At 43.1% G+C, this 19,072-nt stretch overlaps 1 protein-coding gene across 1 annotated transcript in view; it reads left to right on the top strand.

Moving 5' to 3' along the window:
• igdcc4 (immunoglobulin superfamily, DCC subclass, member 4) overlaps positions 1 to 19,072 on the top strand; it is a 131,640-nt gene that overhangs the window by 84,379 nt on the left and 28,189 nt on the right. Inside the window, exons 11-13 of the mRNA XM_085968588.1 lie at positions 903 to 1,133; positions 15,607 to 15,714; positions 15,968 to 16,142. Of these exons, the coding sequence (XP_085824714.1) occupies positions 903 to 1,133; positions 15,607 to 15,714; positions 15,968 to 16,142 (514 nt within the window). The remainder of the gene's footprint in view (positions 1 to 902; positions 1,134 to 15,606; positions 15,715 to 15,967; positions 16,143 to 19,072) is intronic.

The raw sequence follows: 19,072 nt of genomic DNA, 5'->3' as shown, positions 1-19,072 counted from the left end.
CCATTATTTAACACATAGAGCATATCTGGTGTAATGTCATTCTTCTTTATTGTACACTATAGAATACGTGTAATGTCCATTCCTGTTTAAAGTTCACTGTAGAATGCATGTTGTCCATTGTAATTTAGTGTACTGCCTACCAGGCATATTCGTTAACTATATGCCACTAGAAATTTCTTAACTTCAGTATTTTTACTAACAAAGAAAAATGAGACTTTCAGAGAAGCTTGTATAGTGGTGTGTTTAGGCAATAAGTTCCCCAGATTTATCTGCATACATTTATGTCAATGAGTTTACTGGTGTTCAATATTTCCTTATGTTCAAGACATGGATATCTACATCAGCAGTTTTGCCCTGTTAATTTTCACAAATGCTCACACCATAGAAAACACTAGGTATGGAGTCACTCGCATGTAACTGGCCTGTCTGCTGGGAGAGTAGTATATTATAATTAAGTTTAGTTTTAATTAAAGTTGCTCAGCGCTGATTCAGGGGAGCTGCACCCATCATTCCTATGTTGTTATCTGCTTCCTTTTGAGTGTAACACTGATCCCAATATACATAAGGAACAATAACCTTTATTTTTTAATAAACTTGCAGTTTTTGTAGTTTAGCCCACAAATACAATTTTGTACTTCCGAGAGAAATTTGGGTATTGGGTGGTGGTGGGCTTGCAACCAGCAAAGCTGCCACCGCTGACCCAAGATGCTTGATTACAAACTTGAGACTGAAGCATTATAAATGTATACCTGGCATCTGGGGATTAAAAAATAACCCTACAAAAACCTCCACTACCATACATGACTTCAGAGCATGAAGCTGTGTGTATCCCATTACTTGTAATTGCTGTTATCAGTTTGAAATGGTTCAAATAATAATGACCTGGTTCTGCTTTGCTCCAGTTCCATTTGCTCCCACAGAAATGAAGGTCAAGGCAAAAGTAGACTCTCTGCTGGTCACATGGCAACCACCCTCTAATCAAGTCCAGATCCAGGGTTACAAACTTTATTACAGAGAGGCAGATGTAGACGATTCGAGCAAAGAATTAACTGACACTAATGGAGATGAACACTGGACAAAAGGACCAATACGACTTAGAAGAAAAGTGAAGCAGTATGAGATTACTGGATTAGGTTAGTCAAACTAAACTAACCAGAATTTTCATAACAATATCGTGAAGTATATTTTGTTGAAATACACCATCTTTGCAGAAGGTGCAGATTCCCAAATGGAAATAAATGGTACTACAGGTTGAAGCATTGGTTACGATTCTTCATCAGTGAGGCTAATTTGTATAACCATTGCACTGCTTGGTTTCAGTATTTTGGTCACCAGTGTGCTTAAATTTTTGTTTGTGCCTAAAAATTCTTATCCACTCACCACGTGTCCCTCAACACCAGAATATGCAACACTATATATGGCTTAGCAGCAAGTTTTTGCGTTGGCCTGTAATATTTTATTTGTCAGACCCAGATGCTCCCAGCCAGAATTGAGAGGGCTGAACAGCCTGCTTCACAAGTGGATAAATATGCTTCCAACAGATCATACTTCTGTGAGTCCATAAATCTCTTTTTTGTCTCTTTGGTTTCTAGTTCCTTTTCTCCAAATTAAACTTGTATTTGAGAGTCATTCACTTGTCAGAAATCTGTGTTTTGGTTCTTTTTCTGCTAGTTTGCTTTCGCCCAGTCCATTGGAAACGAGTTTTTTTTAACGTCTGCCAATTAAGCCCATTTATTAGGGGGTAGATCTAATCTACTTCAGACGTGCCATGATTGTCCACTGCATGTCTAGCATTGGTGAATGTGGACTTTAAGCTAAATGAAGCAAAACAAGAATGGAACCATAGTTTTCCCCTCAAATATAACATAACATTTATAATGCAATACCTCGTACAGTCTCTTCACCCTCCTCCAATCATAAATTACTGTCTGGTAAACCAGTGACTGGTATGCATTGCTGGTGTTCACATTTTATAACCTAAATAGGGCTTCCACTTTTCAGTCTTTCATTGATGTTACATTTTTTTTTAAAAAGGGAAATAATCATTAAAAAATTGGGCGAAAACACAAAACACTAATCATCAGCCTTGATGTACAGCATGAGGGAGCAAGTATATTAAAACAACAGGAGCAGGGAGTTGGAGATGAATCTGAATTCTGCTTTTATTGTTCTGATCTTTCATCCCAGAATTAAAAGGTATGGTATGGGTAAGAATACATCAATGATTAAATATTACGTGCAACATTTTAGTATTTGGAACTTGCTGGAAGAAACCTTGATCTCAACATTTTCAATTGCTGAGCATGAAGAGATTTATCAGTTTAACCTGAAAACTTAAACCATCCTTGGTACTTCATTTTAGCAGGTAAAAAAAACTCTAACAATGTGCTTTTGAAAAATGTAAAAGCAGTAAATATTTGAAGATAACAGAAGCTAAGTGCTTTCCATGGAAACTTTGTGCATGCCCTATATTTACAGATATAATGCACCATATATGAAGAGCATTGAAGTGAATCCTTGGTAGAAGTACCCTCCACAACGCCACCCACAGGGGGATGTTGCACATAAGCCATTGTGCCACCAGATGGTGCACCAACATTCCCCTAAGCCTGTGCCTCACAAACAACCTGACGACTCCCAGTGATGCAGAGACAGAGAGTGCCCATAGCGTCTGGTCTGCACTCAAGGCCTCCATAATCAGCACCTGTGAAGAGAAGCTCGGTCACTAACCAGGAAACGCCAAGACTGGTTCGACGGGAATGACCAGGAGATCCAGGAGCTAATGAGCCACAAGTGCAAGGCATTCCTGATCTGGAAACAGCAACAGAACTCGAGAGCAAGAAAGCAGCTCTACAGACGCCTGAAGGCCGAGGTCCAACAAAAAACTCGCGACCTAAAGAACAGATGGTGGGTGGAGAAAGCGCAGGAGATCCAGCAGCTAGCTGACGACCACGACGTGCGTGGATTCTTTAGCGCAGTCAAGACCATCTACGGCCCAAGCACCCAAGGCCCTTCCCCACTGTGAGCCAAGAACGGAGAGGTACTCATCAAGGACAGGGAAGCAGTCAGTGCCCGCTGGAAGGAGCACTTTGAAGATCTCCTTAACCACGACTGTCTTTGACACTAGTGTCCTCAACTCCATCCCACAGCATGCTACCCGCCACCATCTCGGCACAACCCCAGCCCGTCATGAGGTTGAAAAGGCCATCTGACAACTGAAGAACAACAAAGCCTCAGGAGCAGATGGAATCCCTGCCGAGGCACTAAAGCACAGCAGAGAAGCACTACTGGCGCGAATTCATGAATTAATTTCTCTTATCTGGAAGGAGGAGAGCATGCCAGGGGATCTCAGACGCCGTAATTGTGACCATCTTCAAGAAAGGTGACAAGTCCGATTGCGGTAATTACAGAGGAGTTTCCCTGCTATCTGCCACAGGGAAAGTCATCGCACTATGCACGCTGGCATAGTGGTTAGCACTGTTGCCTCACAGCGCCAGGGACCCGGGTTCGAATCCGGCCTCGGGTGACTGTCTGTGTGGAGTTTGCACATTCTCCCCGTGTTTGCGTGGGTTTCCTCCGGGTGCTCCGGTTTCCTCCCACAGTCCAAAGATGTGCGGGTTAGGATGATTGGCTATGATAAATTGACCCTTAGTGTTAGGGGGATTAAATACGTGGGGTTACGGGGATAGGGTGGGATATGTGTTGGTGTAGGAGTTACGGGGATCGGGTGGGATATGTGTCGGTGCAGGCTCGATGGGCCGAAATGGCCTCTATCTGCACTGTGGAGTTTCTGTGATTTCTGTCAAGAATCCTCCTCAATCGCCTTCTCCCAGTGGCTGAAGAGCTCCTCCCAGAGTCGCAATGCGGATTCCGCCCACTAAGGGGCATAATGGACATGATCTTCACGGCACGTCAATTACAAGAGAAATGCAGGGAACAGCATCAACCACTGTACATGGCCTTCTTTGATCTCACAAAGGCTTTCGACACTGTCAACCGTGAGGGATTATGGAGTGTCCTCCTCCAATTCGGCTGCCCTCAAAAGTTTGTCACTATCCTCCGCCTGCTTCACAACGACATGCAAGCCGTGATCCTGACCAACGGTTCCACCACAGACCCAATTCACGTACGAACCGGGGTCAAGCAAGGCTGTGTCATCGCACCAACGCTCTTCTCAATCTTCCTTGCTGCAATGCTCCATCTCACCCTCAGTAAGCTCCCCACTGGAGTGGAGCTAATTTACAGAACAAACTGGAAACTGTTCAACCTCCGTCGCCTCCAGTCCCGATCCAAGGTCGTCCCATCCTCTGTCATCGAATTACAGTATGCAGACGATGCTTGCGTCTGCGCTCACTCTGAGGTCGAACTCCAAACCATCGTAAACACCTTCGCCGAAGCATACGAGAGCATAGGCCTTACACTAAACATCCGGAAGACAAAGGTCCTCTACCAACCTGCTCCCGCCACACAGTGCTGCCCCCCGATTATCAAAATCCACAACAAGGCCTTGGACAACGTGGACCACTTTCCATACCTCGGGAGCCTACTGTCAACAAGGGCAGACGTCAACGACGAAGTCCCAACACCGCCTTCAGTGTGCCAGTGCAGCCTTCGGTCGCCTGAGGAAGAGAGTGTTTGAAGATCAGGACCTCAAACCGGCACTAAGCTCATGGTCTACAGCGCAGCAGTGATACCTGCCCTGCTGTATGCCTCAGAGACATGGACCGTGTACAGCAGGCACCTCAAAGCACTGGAGAGGTACCACCAATGCTGCCTCCACAAGATCCTGCAAATCCATTGGCAGGATAGGCGCACCAACGTCCGTGTTCTTGCTCAGGCCAACATCCCCAACATTGAGCGTGGTCAGAGCTTCGATCAGCTCCGATGGGCGGGTCACATTGTCCGCATGCCCGATACGAAACTCCCAAAACAAGCGCTCTACTCAGAGCTCCAGCACTGCATGAGAGCCCCAGGTGGGCAGAGGAAACGCTTCAAGGGCACCCTCAAAGCCTCCTTGGAAAAAGTGCAACATCCCCACTGACACCTGGGAATCCCCGGCCCAAGACCGCACAAAGTGGAGGAGAAGCATCCGGGAAGGCGCCGAACACCTCGAGTCTCTTCGCCGGGAGCAAGCGGAAGCCAAGCGAAAGCAGCGCACGTCAGCCCAAGCACCCCACCCACCCGCCCCTTCAACCACTGTCTGCCCCACCTGTGACAGAGACACTAGGTGCCGCATTGGACTAATCAGTCACCTGAGAACTCATTTTTAATGTGGAATCAAGTCATCCTCAGTTCCGAGGGACTGCCTAAGAAGATGATTACTTTCACTCCAAAATTACTTTCATTCCATAGAGATCTTACATAATGTACAATATTTAGCAATGTACCTATATCCTTGTGCACTTGTTTGAAGCCGTGTTGTACAGTGCACTCAAATCTGTCCAGCCTCTGATAGAAAAGCCCACTGATACAAGAGCCCAGTGTTCGTCTTGGGTATTCTGCATATTGTGGTAGGGAAGATGAAAAGGACCTCACATATAGACCATAGTATGGATCCCTTACAGCTGTGATGGACATGTTGAGGATACTGGATTACCTCCTGCTTCCTAATAACTTACTGCAGTGCTTGTTTTCCCCAAAAGGACTTTGCATGTTTTTTTTCCCCCAAGCCTGCGCAACTGCACTCTGTTAGGCAGAAGCATCTTTCCTCCTCTGCGAGCACCTCCACCTCTGATCGCACAATCGCTCACTGCTGTTCCACTGCTGAAGATGAAAAGTGTTGATCTCGAGTTCTAGAGAAGTGAGGTTTTGAATTCCTGATGAATTATGGCGGGGGACATAAATATCTTAATTACAGTAATTTAACCCATTGAACTTATTACAAGTGAATATTTTTCCACTGAAGGAAACAACTGCCTGCAGATTTTTTGTTGTCATTCTTCACTCCATCACCCATGATAAGTATATTTCTCTCTCAACTGTTTGAAAATCTCCTTGTACACCCTTTCTACCCAGAATCAGAAAATCCCGCTTGTACTGTTACCCAAAGAAACAAAGTTGTACACAGCACCTGCAGTAACATCTGCTTCAGGATTTTGCACAATGTATATTGTCCATTGTATTGGCAAATAGCCCTATGTTCAGAGGTTATCTGCTGCAGTGTTATTAATCAACAATACTTATTGTCCCTGACATTCCTCTGTCTGGATTGTAGACTCCCACACATTTGGCTTGTCTTTCATGCTGATATATTGGGGATCCGATTTCTCAAGAAAATTTTCTTCTGAGCTGCAACTTGTCTGGAAACATAGAAGATAGGAGCAGGAGTAGGCCATTCGGCCCCTCGAGCCTGTTCCGCCATTTAATGAGATCATGGCTGGTCACCCAAATTTGGTACCCTGTCCCTGCTTTCTCCCCATATCCCTTGATCCCTTTAGCCTTAAGAAATATATCCAACTCCTTCTTGAATATATTTAATGAATTGGCCTCAACTGCCTTCTGTGGTAGAGAATTCCACGGGTTCACCACTCTCTGGGTAAAGAAATTCCTCCTCATCTCGGTCCTAAATGGCTTACCCCTTATCCTTAGACTGTGACCTCTGGTTCTGGACTCCCCCACCATCGGGAACATCCTTCCTGCATCTAGTCTGTGTAGTCCGGTTAGAATTTTATAAATTTCAATGAGATCCCCTCTCATTCATCTAAACTCTAGCGAATATAAGCCTAATCGACCCAATCTCTCTCCATACGTGATTCCTGCCATCCCAGGTATCAGTCTGGTGAACCTTCGCTGCACTCCCTCCATAGCAAGAACATCCTTCCTCAGATAAGGTGACTAAAACTGCACACAATACTCCAGGTGTGGTTTCACCAAAGCCCTGTACAACTGCAGCAAGACATCCTTGCTCCTGTACTCGAATCCTCTCGCTATGAAGGCCAACATACCATTTGCCGCCTTAACAGCCTGCTGCACCTGCATGCTTAACTTCAGCGACTGGTGCACAAGCACACCCAGGTCTCGTTGCACTTCCCCTTTTCCCAATCTATTGCCGTTCAGATAATAATCTGTCTTCCTGAAAATCACACCATTGCAAATAACTGTAGCCTTTTAAAACAAAATGTGCTTCTTTTCTATGGCTATAAAGAACAATTTCAGGTTTTATTGTACCTGGGTAAACGCATGCCCCCTCAATTTATAATTTATTCATTTTGCATCTCCCCAGAAGCATTGCCTATATTCTATGTATACAATTCATCGATCTGTTCTGGAGCATTGTCCACCCTGTCTTGGGTCTGTAGAGGAGCATATCTCTATATGGTTTATTTCTGGCCAGTGCTGTTATCAAAATTATCTCTGAATGATTCCCTCCAGTTTGGATCTCTACTCAGTCAGTAATTTGGATCTCTACTCAGTCTCTACTTAGCCCTATTTGGAATAAAGTACATAATCTGATTTTTTTGTTGCTGGAACCAGTGAAGTTTATAACGGTTCAGGTTATTGGACTGAACGGGGATGTGTTCTGTGACAGAGCTTCTTGATGTTGGAGAAATGTGATCAGACTGATGGGCCTCTACAGAATTGTGACCAGAACATTATCACAGGAGTTGCATGCCCTAATTTTGTGTTCATGCCAGGAGCACAAGACCTGTTGCAGCTGTGTCTCAATATTTTGTATTCATCCAAAATGTCAGCACCGAATAACAGCAGCAGGTTTTGCATACTACTTTTTTCTGGAGTCACATTTCTCTTGCATGGTGTAATGTATATACCTTTAAGGGGGGGAACTATGTTTTACAGCTCATGTATACTGCAGTACCGGCAGTGACCACACCTGTATATAGCACTGAGTAGTAATCTGTACAGACCAGTTGCAGTGTGAGCCACGTTGAGTAAACACCTGTTGTACCGTTCTCTGCAGTCTGTGTCTTATTATACACGGACGCAACACATGGGACTTGGTTCCTTCTTGCACAATTTGAAATGCAGAATTACGATCACTTTTTGAATTTAGTGTGCTCAGTGCAGTTTGACTTTCTGTGCTTTTAGCACCCACCAGGGACAAATGTAAAACATCTGATTTTGTTACTGTTGCCTCTGATTGTATTCTGATGTCTGATTTAGCATACACAAGAAGCATACCACTCCAAACTGAAACCCTTGGATATTTTTCTGAATTTGAAGGTTATTTTCATGTTTTCAGCAGTCTGCGATGCATTATAATGCAATCACTTGTTGAATTTTAATTCCAGTCTAGAATCCTGAAAAGTGCTAATTTGGGATCTGAAAGTGTTTGACAAACATCAGCGACTTGTATTGAATTTTAATTTCAAAAATCTAATTCCAAAAAGGACTAGACAATGACAAAAGCATATGAATGAGATTGGACCAGTATTTTACATTGTTCAGATTTATCTGGGTCAAAACAACTTTATTTATCTTGCATTTGTTATCTATAATGCACAATATGAAAATGAGGTGTGATTATATATCTGGTATATTATATGACTTCTAACCCTCCCAGACTGTCCTGGAGTCTCCAGGAATTAATCTCCTGAACATTGCTGTAAGCAACCCGGGAGGAAAATCACTGGTGATTTTCAAAATGAATATTGAATGGTGAATCCGATTTATCTCATCAGCTCCTCGTTGGTTTCATACATTCATGGAAACTTTAATTCAGCCGGTGTTTGACATGCCAAGACAACATGCACTTGTCCTGTTTCGTTTCATCTTATTGGTGTACTGGTGCTCCCTTAAGATACTACTGTGAAGTCAGTGCTGCAGTCTAACTTTACAATAGCAACGTCATGTAATGAAACCTCCCCAAATATGTCCAGCCAGAGCTATGTTGTGGGTCATACATTATTTGACATTGTAGCTGTAATTGTACATGTGATGCATTATTTCGATACCTTTACTGTTATGTGATATGAGAACAGTTTCAATTTTTCCAAATGTTTAAGAGCAATGTTTGTAATTTGCAAAATTCTTAATTACTACTAACTCCTACTGGAAATTACTTTCATTTACTGTAAAGTAGAATTGAAGCTGAGTGTTTGTGTTCACTATTCCAAGTAAAATTTTAAATGTGAAGCATTTTACACTTTTGTTTTGATAGCTGAATTATTGGCATACTACTCAGAGGTTAATGGTGTAAGCAAACTGCATAATTAGTATTATTTGAAATGAGATTCTTTTCTTAATTGTAATATGACGCCATTGAGCTGGACGTGCAGCTCACAGTGTGGCAAAAAGTAATTGTATCATATGTTGCCAAGCGTTCTAACAATGCATGTTCGCCTGCTTCACTGCACTTGAATAGATCTTCATTGGCTGGCTGTAGAAAGCTCAAATGAAGGTTACACAACCCGCCTTCATCAGGCCACAGTACCCGGGGTATGTAAGACTAAAATAGAAATGGAATTGCACTTCATACTTCAAATAATTATATTCAGCAATGGAATACAGATTGCAGTTTTTTGTTATACAGTGCAAAAATTGGTGTAGAGGAAGAGTTTTCATTTGGCTTGCTGTGAGTTAATTTAGGATAATTAGCAGAATGCCACAAATATAAATTGCACTTTGAAGCAACTGTAACTGAAATACAATTTGCTGCACAACAGTATTGATAGAATAGAGGTAATGGGGTAGAAATAAGTATAAGCCTGTTCTCTGTCCCAGACTTGGCATTGTGGAGGCAGCGCACCCCCAAAGCAAGAGACCGGAGGATCGATCAAAATTGCTCCTCAGGCCTCTTCTGCGTCCACAGGCAGCTCGCCCCAAGGGAGAAACCTATTTTGGGCCGTCTGCCTCGCCGGCAGCGGTCCTCGGGTAAGTCCCGGGATGGGGAGGGGGCAGATCGTGACTCCTGTGAATTCGGGGGGAAGCACTTCCTGGCTCCATAGGAAGGTGTTTTCGAGGGGAAAACAATAATTCTCCGGGGCAAGCCCAACATCTTGACTGCTCATGAGGTGATCGATTTGTAAAAGGGGTCCTTTATTAGATCCCTAATTTACATATTTAAAGGGCCTCATGTATGTTTTGCACACCTGTCTAGGATGTCTAAAAATGGCCCCATGAATTTAGCAGTGAGACCGATGCCTTCACAGATTGGGCACAGGCTGTCCCACTGCTAAATTGGTATGCTTTGCACCTTGTTTTACGCTTGAGAAACCGGTGCAGTGCATACCAATTCCTATCCCAATAAAGTGTTACCGTAAATTAACTTAGCCAGTTCTGATTAGTACCCCATAAAATGACCACAACCACAGCAATTCCCAAAGCCACATTGGAGCTCCAACTTTGGAGCGCTGTGATGACTGTAAGCAATGACATTTCAGGCAAGACTAGTTCTTGAATATTTTAAAGCTGGATTTTGGTGTAATTCTGCCTAATTGCCAAAAACTATTTTGAGCATTGACTTTCTTGAAACAAAGCATCAGTGAGCAGAGCAGCAGCTGGTTGCAGGTTCTAGTATAATATTAACATATATATAATTGTGTATAAGATTATCTTCCCTTCCACCCCCCTTATTTTTCAGTCGCAGAACCTGAAATAAATCCATGACCCAAGTATTTAAGATCATATGATTAGCCAGAGTCGACAAGGTTTTATGAAGAGGAAATCGTGTTTGACAAATTATTGAATTTTTTGAGGGTGTAACTAGCAGGCTAGATAAGGTGGAACCAGTGGATGATAGTATATTTGCATTTTCAGAAGGCGCCACACGAGGTTGTTACGCAAGATTAGGTCTCATGGAATTGGGGTTAATATATTAACGTGGATTGAGGATTTGTCAACGGACAGAAAAGAGTAGAAATAAACAGATCATTTTCGTGATGGCAGGGTGTAACTCGTGGAGTGCCACAAGAATCAGTGCTTGGGCCTCAGCTGTTTACAATCTATATCAATGACTTACATGAGGGGACTGAGTAGAATATATCCAAGTTTGCTGAAGATACAAAGCCAGGTAGGAAAGTAAGCTGTGAGGAGGTTGCAAAGGGATATCGACCGGTTGTGATTGGGCAAGAAGGTGGCAGATGGAGTATAATGTGGGGAAGTGTGAAATTATCCACTTTGGTAGGAAGAATGGAAAAGCAGAATTTTTTTTTTTTTTTTTTTTTTTTTAAAAAGGTGAGAAACTAATAAATGTTGGGATTCGGAGGGGTTTGAGTGTCCTTGTACACGAATCACAAAGTTAACATGCAGGCACAGCAAGCAATTAGGAAGGCAAATAGCATGTTGGCCTTAATTGAAATGGGGATGGAGTATAAGAGTAAGGAAGTCTTGCTGCAATTATATAGGGCTTTGGTGAGACCACACCTCCACTACTGTGTGCATTTTTGGTCTCCTTACCTAAGAGAGGATATACAGGAAACTTTGTGCTATCCGGCACCGACGGGACCGAGCTGTTGCCGTTCCCTCAAAACTGCCGGACACTCCAGCGCTAATGTTTGAAACATACGGAGATTTTCAGCTCCATGTGAATCAACAAACCCTGTTGCTTAGCAACAGCTTCTAAACAATCGGCTAGCGTCTCTAGCTGAAGCTGTTGCTTAGCTACAGACCTTGCAGAGCTTGACTGTTGAGAAAAAAGCAACGAAAAGAAAAAAAACGGCTCCTGATTTTTGCCGGTGGCTCGAGCTTGCCGGACATTTAGCCTCCGGATAACAAAGTTTCCTGTACTTGCCTTAGAGGGGGTGCAACAAAGGTTCACTAGATTGATTCCTAGGATGAGAGGGTTGTCCTATGAGGAGAGATTGAGTAGAATGAGCCTATACTCTCTGGAGTTTAGAAGAATGAGAGGTGATCTCATTGAAACATATAAACTTCTTAGAGGGCTTGACAGGGTAGATGCTGAGAGGCTTGTTTCCCCTGAATCTATGAATCTAGAACGAGAGGTCATAGTCTCAGTCCAGGATAAGTGGCCGGCCATTTAGGACTGAGAGGAGGAGAAATTTCTTCACTCAGTGGGTTGTGAATCTTTGGAATTCTCTACCCCAGAGGGCTGTGGATGCTCAGTCGATGAAACATAGAAACATAGAAACATAGAGATAGGAACAGGAGTAGGCCATTCGGCCCTTCGAGCCTGCTCCGCCATTCAATGAGATCATGGCTGATCTTCGTCTGAGATCATAGCTGATCTTACCAGTTCAGTACCCCGTCCCCGCCTTTTCTCCGTAACCCTTAATCCCCTTAGCCTTCAGAAATATATCCAATTCTCTCTTGAAAATATTTATTGAATTAGCCTTCACAGCCCTCTGTGGCAGGGAATTCCACAGGCTCACCACTCTTTGAGTGAAGAAATTCTTCCTCATCTCTGTTTTAAATGATTTGCCCGCTATTTTTAGACTGTGGCCCCTGGTTCTGTGCTCCCCTGCCATTGGAAACATTCTCTCTGAATTCAGCCTGTCCAGGCCTGTCATAATTTTATATGTTTCGATGAGATCCCCTCTCAATCTTCTAAACTCCAGTGAGTACAAGCCCAAACTATTCAATTTCTCCTCGTAGGTCATTCCCGCCATTCCAGGTATCAGCCTGGTGAATCGCCGCTGCACTCTTTCCATGGCAAGAACATCCTTCCGCAGATGGGGCGACCAAAACTGTACACAATACTCCAGATGCGGTCTCACCAGCACCTTGTACAGCTGTAGTAAGGTATCCCTATTCCTATACTCGAACCCCCTTGATATGAAGGCCAACATACCATTTGCCTTCTTAATCGCCTGTTGCACCTGCATGCTCTCCTTCAGTGACTGGTGCACAAGAACACCCAGGTCCCTCTGCACTTCCCCATCTCCCAATCTATTGCCATTTAGATAATAATCCACCCTCCTGTTTTTACCCCCAAAGTGGATAACCTCGCATTTATCCACTTTATAGTGCATCTGCCACGTATCCGCCCATTCCCCCAACCTGTCCAAATCGCACTGTAGCCTCCTGACATCCTCATCAGAGCCCACCCCTCCTCCTAGTTTAGTGTCGTCAGCGAATTTGGAAATATTGCATCCAATTCCCTGATCCAGATCATTTATATATATTGTGAACAGCTGGGGTCCCAGGACAGATCCTTGCGGCACCCCGCTGGTCACTGCCTGCCACTCCGAAAACGAGCCGTTTATTCCAACTCTCTGTTTTCTATCCGCCAGCCAGTTCTCTATCCACGTTAATACTTTGCCCCCAATCCCATGAGCCTTAATTTTGCATGATAATCTTTTGTGTGGAACCTTATCGAAGGCTTTCTGGAAGTCAAGGTACACCACATCCACTGGCTCTCCCCCATCTATTTTACCAGTTACTTCCTCAAAAAATTCCAGCAGATTAGTCAAACACGATTTACCCTTTGTAAATCCATGTTGACTCTGTCCGATCCTTTCCCCATTTGTCAAGTGCTCCGCTATTTTATCCTTAATAATGGACTCTAGCATTTTGCCCACAACCGATGTAAGGCTTACTGGTCTACAATTCCCTGCTTTCTCTCTACCCCCCTTTTTAAATATTGGGGTAACATTAGCTACCCTCCAATCCACGGGTACTGTTCCCGAGTCAATGGAGTTCCGGAAGATGATCCTTAGAGCATCTGCTATCTCCAGGGCCACCTCCTTAAGTACCCTAGGATGTAGTTTATCAGGCCCCGGGGATTTGTCGGCCTTCAGTCCCCTCAACTTACCCAACACCATATCCCTAGAGATACTAATTTCTGTCAGCTCCTCCCTCTCATTAGTCCCTATGTTTGTCGATATTCCTGGGAGGTTATTTGTGTCCTCCTTTGTGAATACAGAACCAAAGTATGAGTTTAATTGGTCTGCCATTTCCTTATTCTCCATTATATATTCTCCCGAATCGGACTGCAAGGGACCGACTTGGGATTTTACCAGTCTTTTCCTCCTGATATACCGATAAAAGCTTTTGCAGTCTGTCTTTATGTTTGCTGCAAGTTTACTTTCGTATTCTATTTTCCCCTTCCTGATTAATCCCTTTGTCCTCTTTTGCTGTATCCTGTACTGCCCCCAATCTTCCGGTCTGGTGCTTTTTTTTGCCAGTTGATATGCCCTTTTTTTGATTTTATGCTGTCCCTAATTTCCCTCGTTATCCACGGTTGAGTCACCTTTTTAGGTTTATTTTTATGCCAAACCGGTATAAACATGTTCTGGAATTCTTCCATTCTATCTTTGAATGCTTGCCATTGTCTATCCACTGTCAATCCCCCCAGAAACACCACCCAATCAATCTTACCCAATTCCCGTCTCATACCCTCGTAATTCCCTTTATTTAAGTTCTGGACCTTAGTCTCTGATTCAATTTCCTCACTCTCCATCTCGACTGAGAGCTCGATCATATTATGATCGCTCTGACCCAAGGGGCCTCGTACAAGAAGATTGTTGATAAGTCCCTTCTCATTGCACAATACCCAGTCTAAAATGGCCTGATCTCGAGTCGGCTCCTCGACATATTGGTCCAGATAACCGTCCCGAAAACATTCCAGGAATTCCTCCTCAGAATTTTTACTAATTTGGGTAGTCCAATCAATATGTAAATTAAAGTCACCCATGATGACAGCTGTGCTCTTATCGCACGCTTCTCTAATTTCCCTTTTTATGCCTTCCCTCACCTCCATATTACTATTTGGAGGCCTATATATCACACCCACTAACGTTTTCCTCCCCTTGCTATTTCTCATTTCTACCCATACAGATTCCGTTTCATCCGAGTTAATATCCTTCCTTTCCATTGCATTAATCCCCTCCTTTACCAGCAATGCTACCCCACCTCCCCTACCTTTTTGCCGATCCTTCCTAAATATTGTATATCCCTGGATGTTAAGTTCCCAGCCTTGCCCACCCTGCAGCCACGTTTCTGTAATCCCAATCAAATCATACTTGTTTACCTCTATTTCCACAACTAATTCATCCACCTTGTTCCTAATGCTTCTAGCATTAAGATACAAAGCCTTCAGGCTTGCTTTTTTCACACTCTCATTATGAGTATATTCAAGACTCGGATCGATAGATTTTTGGGCACTAAGGGAATCGGGATATGAGGATAGGGTGGGAAAATGGAATTGATGTAGAAGTTCAGCCATGATCATCTTGAATGGTGGAGCAGGCTCAATGGGCCGTAAGGCCTACTCCTGCTCCTATTTCTTATGTTCTTAAGACCTCTCACCCCATCATCAGTCACCACTGATCCCTGGGAAGTGGCAAAATTAATTTTAACCCCTTTCACTGCCAATGCTGTGCACATACAGGTAATGGGATCCTTGGAGGAGAGATGCAAGAGAGAATAGACAAGAGTGGGACCAGCCCAGTATCAAATGAATATATTCCCTTAACTCAGTTATAATACCATTCACTGTGTTGCTGGCATAAAAGATAAAGCCCCTACTTTCAACCCTAAAGAGTGAACTAAATTGCACTCTTAAATTTCTGCATGAGTATATATAGTATGTGCTAGCTTGCTTCTATTGAATGATGGCTGCATTAAAAATGACTGGGGGGAAAAATGTTTGTTTATATCGGTTGCAATATCTTAAATTGTTACAGCGGCAAAATGTTTTCGTTTGCCTATTCAGATAATTCAATGGCTTTACCTGATTTCCTCATTTAGTGTCGGGCAGACTTTATGAAATTAAGTTGATTGCATTCAACAAACAAGATGATGGATATGCAGCGGTATGGAAAGGGAAAACCGAGAAAGCACCTGTCCTAACCTTAGGTGAGCATTAAGAGTATGCCCATGCTAACCATTGAGCGCGGATGGTAAACAGCTCCTAACCATAGCCAAGAACTTTTAAGTTGAATGTTTGGCAAAGAGTATTTTCTTTCTCAATATACAGCTTTTGTGGCTATAGTTTTGCAAGCTGTTCAGTTGAATTAGTGATCTCTATGCAATAATCTATAACTAAATATTGGAATAGAAGGTAATATATGTAAGAATGAATTACACCTCAGTGCGTTTCTTTTTTCAGATCCCCCAGTGATGCTACCGCCTCCAACCCAACTACGCGCAGAATCCAATAGTTCCAGAGCAATTTGGTTACACTGGACTAGACCACCATTCACTACAGTCCGGATTGCGAATTATACTGTGCGTTGTAGTCCTTGGGGGCTCAAGAATGCTTCTCTTGTGACTTATTTCACCAGGTGAGTTTGAGTAACTAAAGTTTTCTTGAATTGGTTGTAATTGATTACAAGTGATTAATCAAAGAGTTCGGTTAACATAAACCATGACTAAAGTTTCCTTATATAAATCCCAAGTTTAGATGAATGACCTTCTGTTTCTCCCCCATTTCAGATGGTGAATTATAAAGGAACTTGCCAAATTTGTATACAGGAAACTTTGGTTTATCCGGAAGTTGTATGTCCGGAAACTTCGATCTAACGGCAGAAATCCGCAGCCGTTTTGGTTAGGTTTCTTTTTCTTCTAGCATTTAAAAAAAATTTTTATAAAACAGTCAGGCTCTGGAAAGCGTCTCTGTAGCTTAGCAACAGCTTCAGAGACGCTTCCAAGGTACGGGCCGAGTGTTTACAAGCTGTTGCTAAGCAACAGTGTTTGTTGTCAGATACGGAGATGAAAACCTCCGTATCCTTCGCTGGTCTATCCGGAAGTTTTGATAGATCGGCAGCAGCTCGGTCCCGTCGGTGCCGGATATTGCGAAGTTTCCTGTAATATAAAGCAATTCTTGATGAATAATAGTTTCAACAAAACTATATTGATGTAGTTGTGTGTGTGTGTGTGTGTATAATACTCATTTGTACAGTGCACATGCCCAAGACACATCCATGGAGATTTGTTTAGTGATTAAAAGTCTAGGATGTACGATTTAGAAGCAGCAAAGACATTTTTTAAAAATTGCTTTGGTTGCTTTTAACAGAATTTCATAGACTTGTAAAAATGGGAGCTTTTTACCTGCAATGTTGGATGGTGTGTTGTGTGCTCGGTTGTCATTCTTCCTGTAGTTTCTTCGAGGTTTGGAGCCTGTGGCCTCCTAAGGATGATTGCTGAATGTAGTGAAATCCACACTGCTTAGTGCTTGTGCATTGGACAAGCTGATGTACAAATTTGGCAGCTATCATGAAGTATAGGGTAGACGGCTAAGCTATATATTTTGATAGTCTGTTGGCAAAGCTTCACACCCTACTTGTTTGTGATGTATGTGAATAATTTATTGGCCTTGTTAACAGTGTAGTCTGCGTGCATGTGCCAGATAATGTTTATCTAGCTCTTTTACTTCATTTAGTATCCACCATTTCATCGGTGACCTCACAATGACCACCGGCTCTGCATTGCATTATTGACACCACATGATTTGGGGTTGGGATGAATGTTAGTGTTAGATATCTCCATTTCTTTGCCAAAGGTGCTGGTCTCCTTGCTGAGATATGGTCATTCTCAGGTGTGTGATTTTGATAGTGTGGCATTGGGCTATTTGACCATGCTAGCCATTTTAGGCAAGTCTGTTCCTTTACATACTCCAGCAGGAGTTACAGGGCAGCTACCAAGAGCAGGATCCCTGCCCAATCTCCCTAACCCTAACCCAGAGAGGCTATGATGTCAGTTGTAGCACCCGTAACGTCCTTGACATGAGCCATTTCAGTGATCTCCCCTCAGCCTTGATGACCGATGGCGCAATGCTTGGAAGAACTGCGACATACAGAATGGATTCCTTATAGAGGACCCCACAGTACAACCTGAAGGATCAAACCTTCCTCGCAAACAGTAGACGACTATCACCTGCCTCAGAACCAGTCATGGTAAATGCTGCCACCTTCTCCATAGATGGAAGATTAAAGCATCCCCATCATGTGACTGTGGAGCTCCGAATCAGACCCTGGAGTACATCACTGAGCACTGCCCTCAGAGGAAGTTCGCAAGCAGCAAGATATCCAAGTAGTTACTCCGGAAGCTTTGGTCTGGATATCTGACTTAGATATTGACGTTTGATTTGCTTTGCTACGACCATATGAAAGAAGAAGCAGCGATTGTAGAGTGCTTTCTTTTTCCTCTTCGGTTAGTTAGCTTTTGCTAGCTGCTACAGTTTTTTTTGTTTCACTTTCATCATTTCAACACAAATAAAAACCAAGACCATCACTGTAATGATCAATAACATGTCATTCTATAGTGGAGCCGTAGAGCTGTATATAAGACTACACTACCCAGCTGTATATATATTAAGACTACATTACCCATGAGGCACTAGGCTACCCACAAGGCAGCAGTCAAGATGGAAGCCTCTACAGATACTGTAGCTAGTCTACATGGGCTCAATAAAGTAACTAGCAAAAGCTAGCTGTGTTCATAATAAGAATGTCTATTTATTAATGAACATAAGATGGTACCAGGGTGGTGAAGATCTGCTGAAAATTGTGAAAAGCGACATGGAGAATTTGAAGCCACCAGAGCGTTTGAATCTCGAGGGAAATGTCGACTACAATTGGCGGATTTTTAAACAACAATTCGAACTCTACATTGCAGCCATCGGATTCGGTACGAAGCCAGATGCAAGGAAGATAGCGTTGCTGCTTACAGTTGCAGGCCCACAGGCGATAGAGGTATTTAATACATTTGTATTTAATCCAGTGGAGAACAGAGAAAAATTAGAAGATGTGCTAAAAAAATTTGATGCACATTGCTCTCCCAAAAAGAATGAGACCTATGAAAGATACATCATCTTCTGTTCTCGGACACAGCAGCAAAATGAGACTTTTGATCTGAAACTGAAAGCACAGACATGTAATTTCTCTGAGCTCAAAGCATCCATGATTCGTGACCAGATTGTGTTTGGTATTCATGATAAAAAAGTCAGGGAACGTCTGAGAGAAACCGAACTAAATTTGGAAAATGCGGTGAAAATATGCCAAGCCAGCGAGCTAGCTCGAAAGCACGTGAAGACTTTCAGTGAAATCAATAATGATGCGATTGTAATGAGTGATAATGCTGCTGTCGGTGCTGTGTCCTATAAGGGGAAGAAACATGGGCAGAACAGAAATGAAAAGCAATCGGAGGATGACATTTTTAATTGTAAACGCTGTGGTTACAAACACCAGTTAAGACAATGCCCAGCGTTTGGAAA

The sequence above is a fragment of the Somniosus microcephalus genome, chromosome 27 (genome assembly GCF_052327205.1).
Source record: "Somniosus microcephalus isolate GS21.2 chromosome 27, FLI_Smic_1.0, whole genome shotgun sequence".
Lineage (NCBI taxonomy): Eukaryota > Metazoa > Chordata > Chondrichthyes > Squaliformes > Somniosidae > Somniosus > Somniosus microcephalus.
This window is presented reverse-complemented; position numbering and strand designations above follow the sequence as displayed.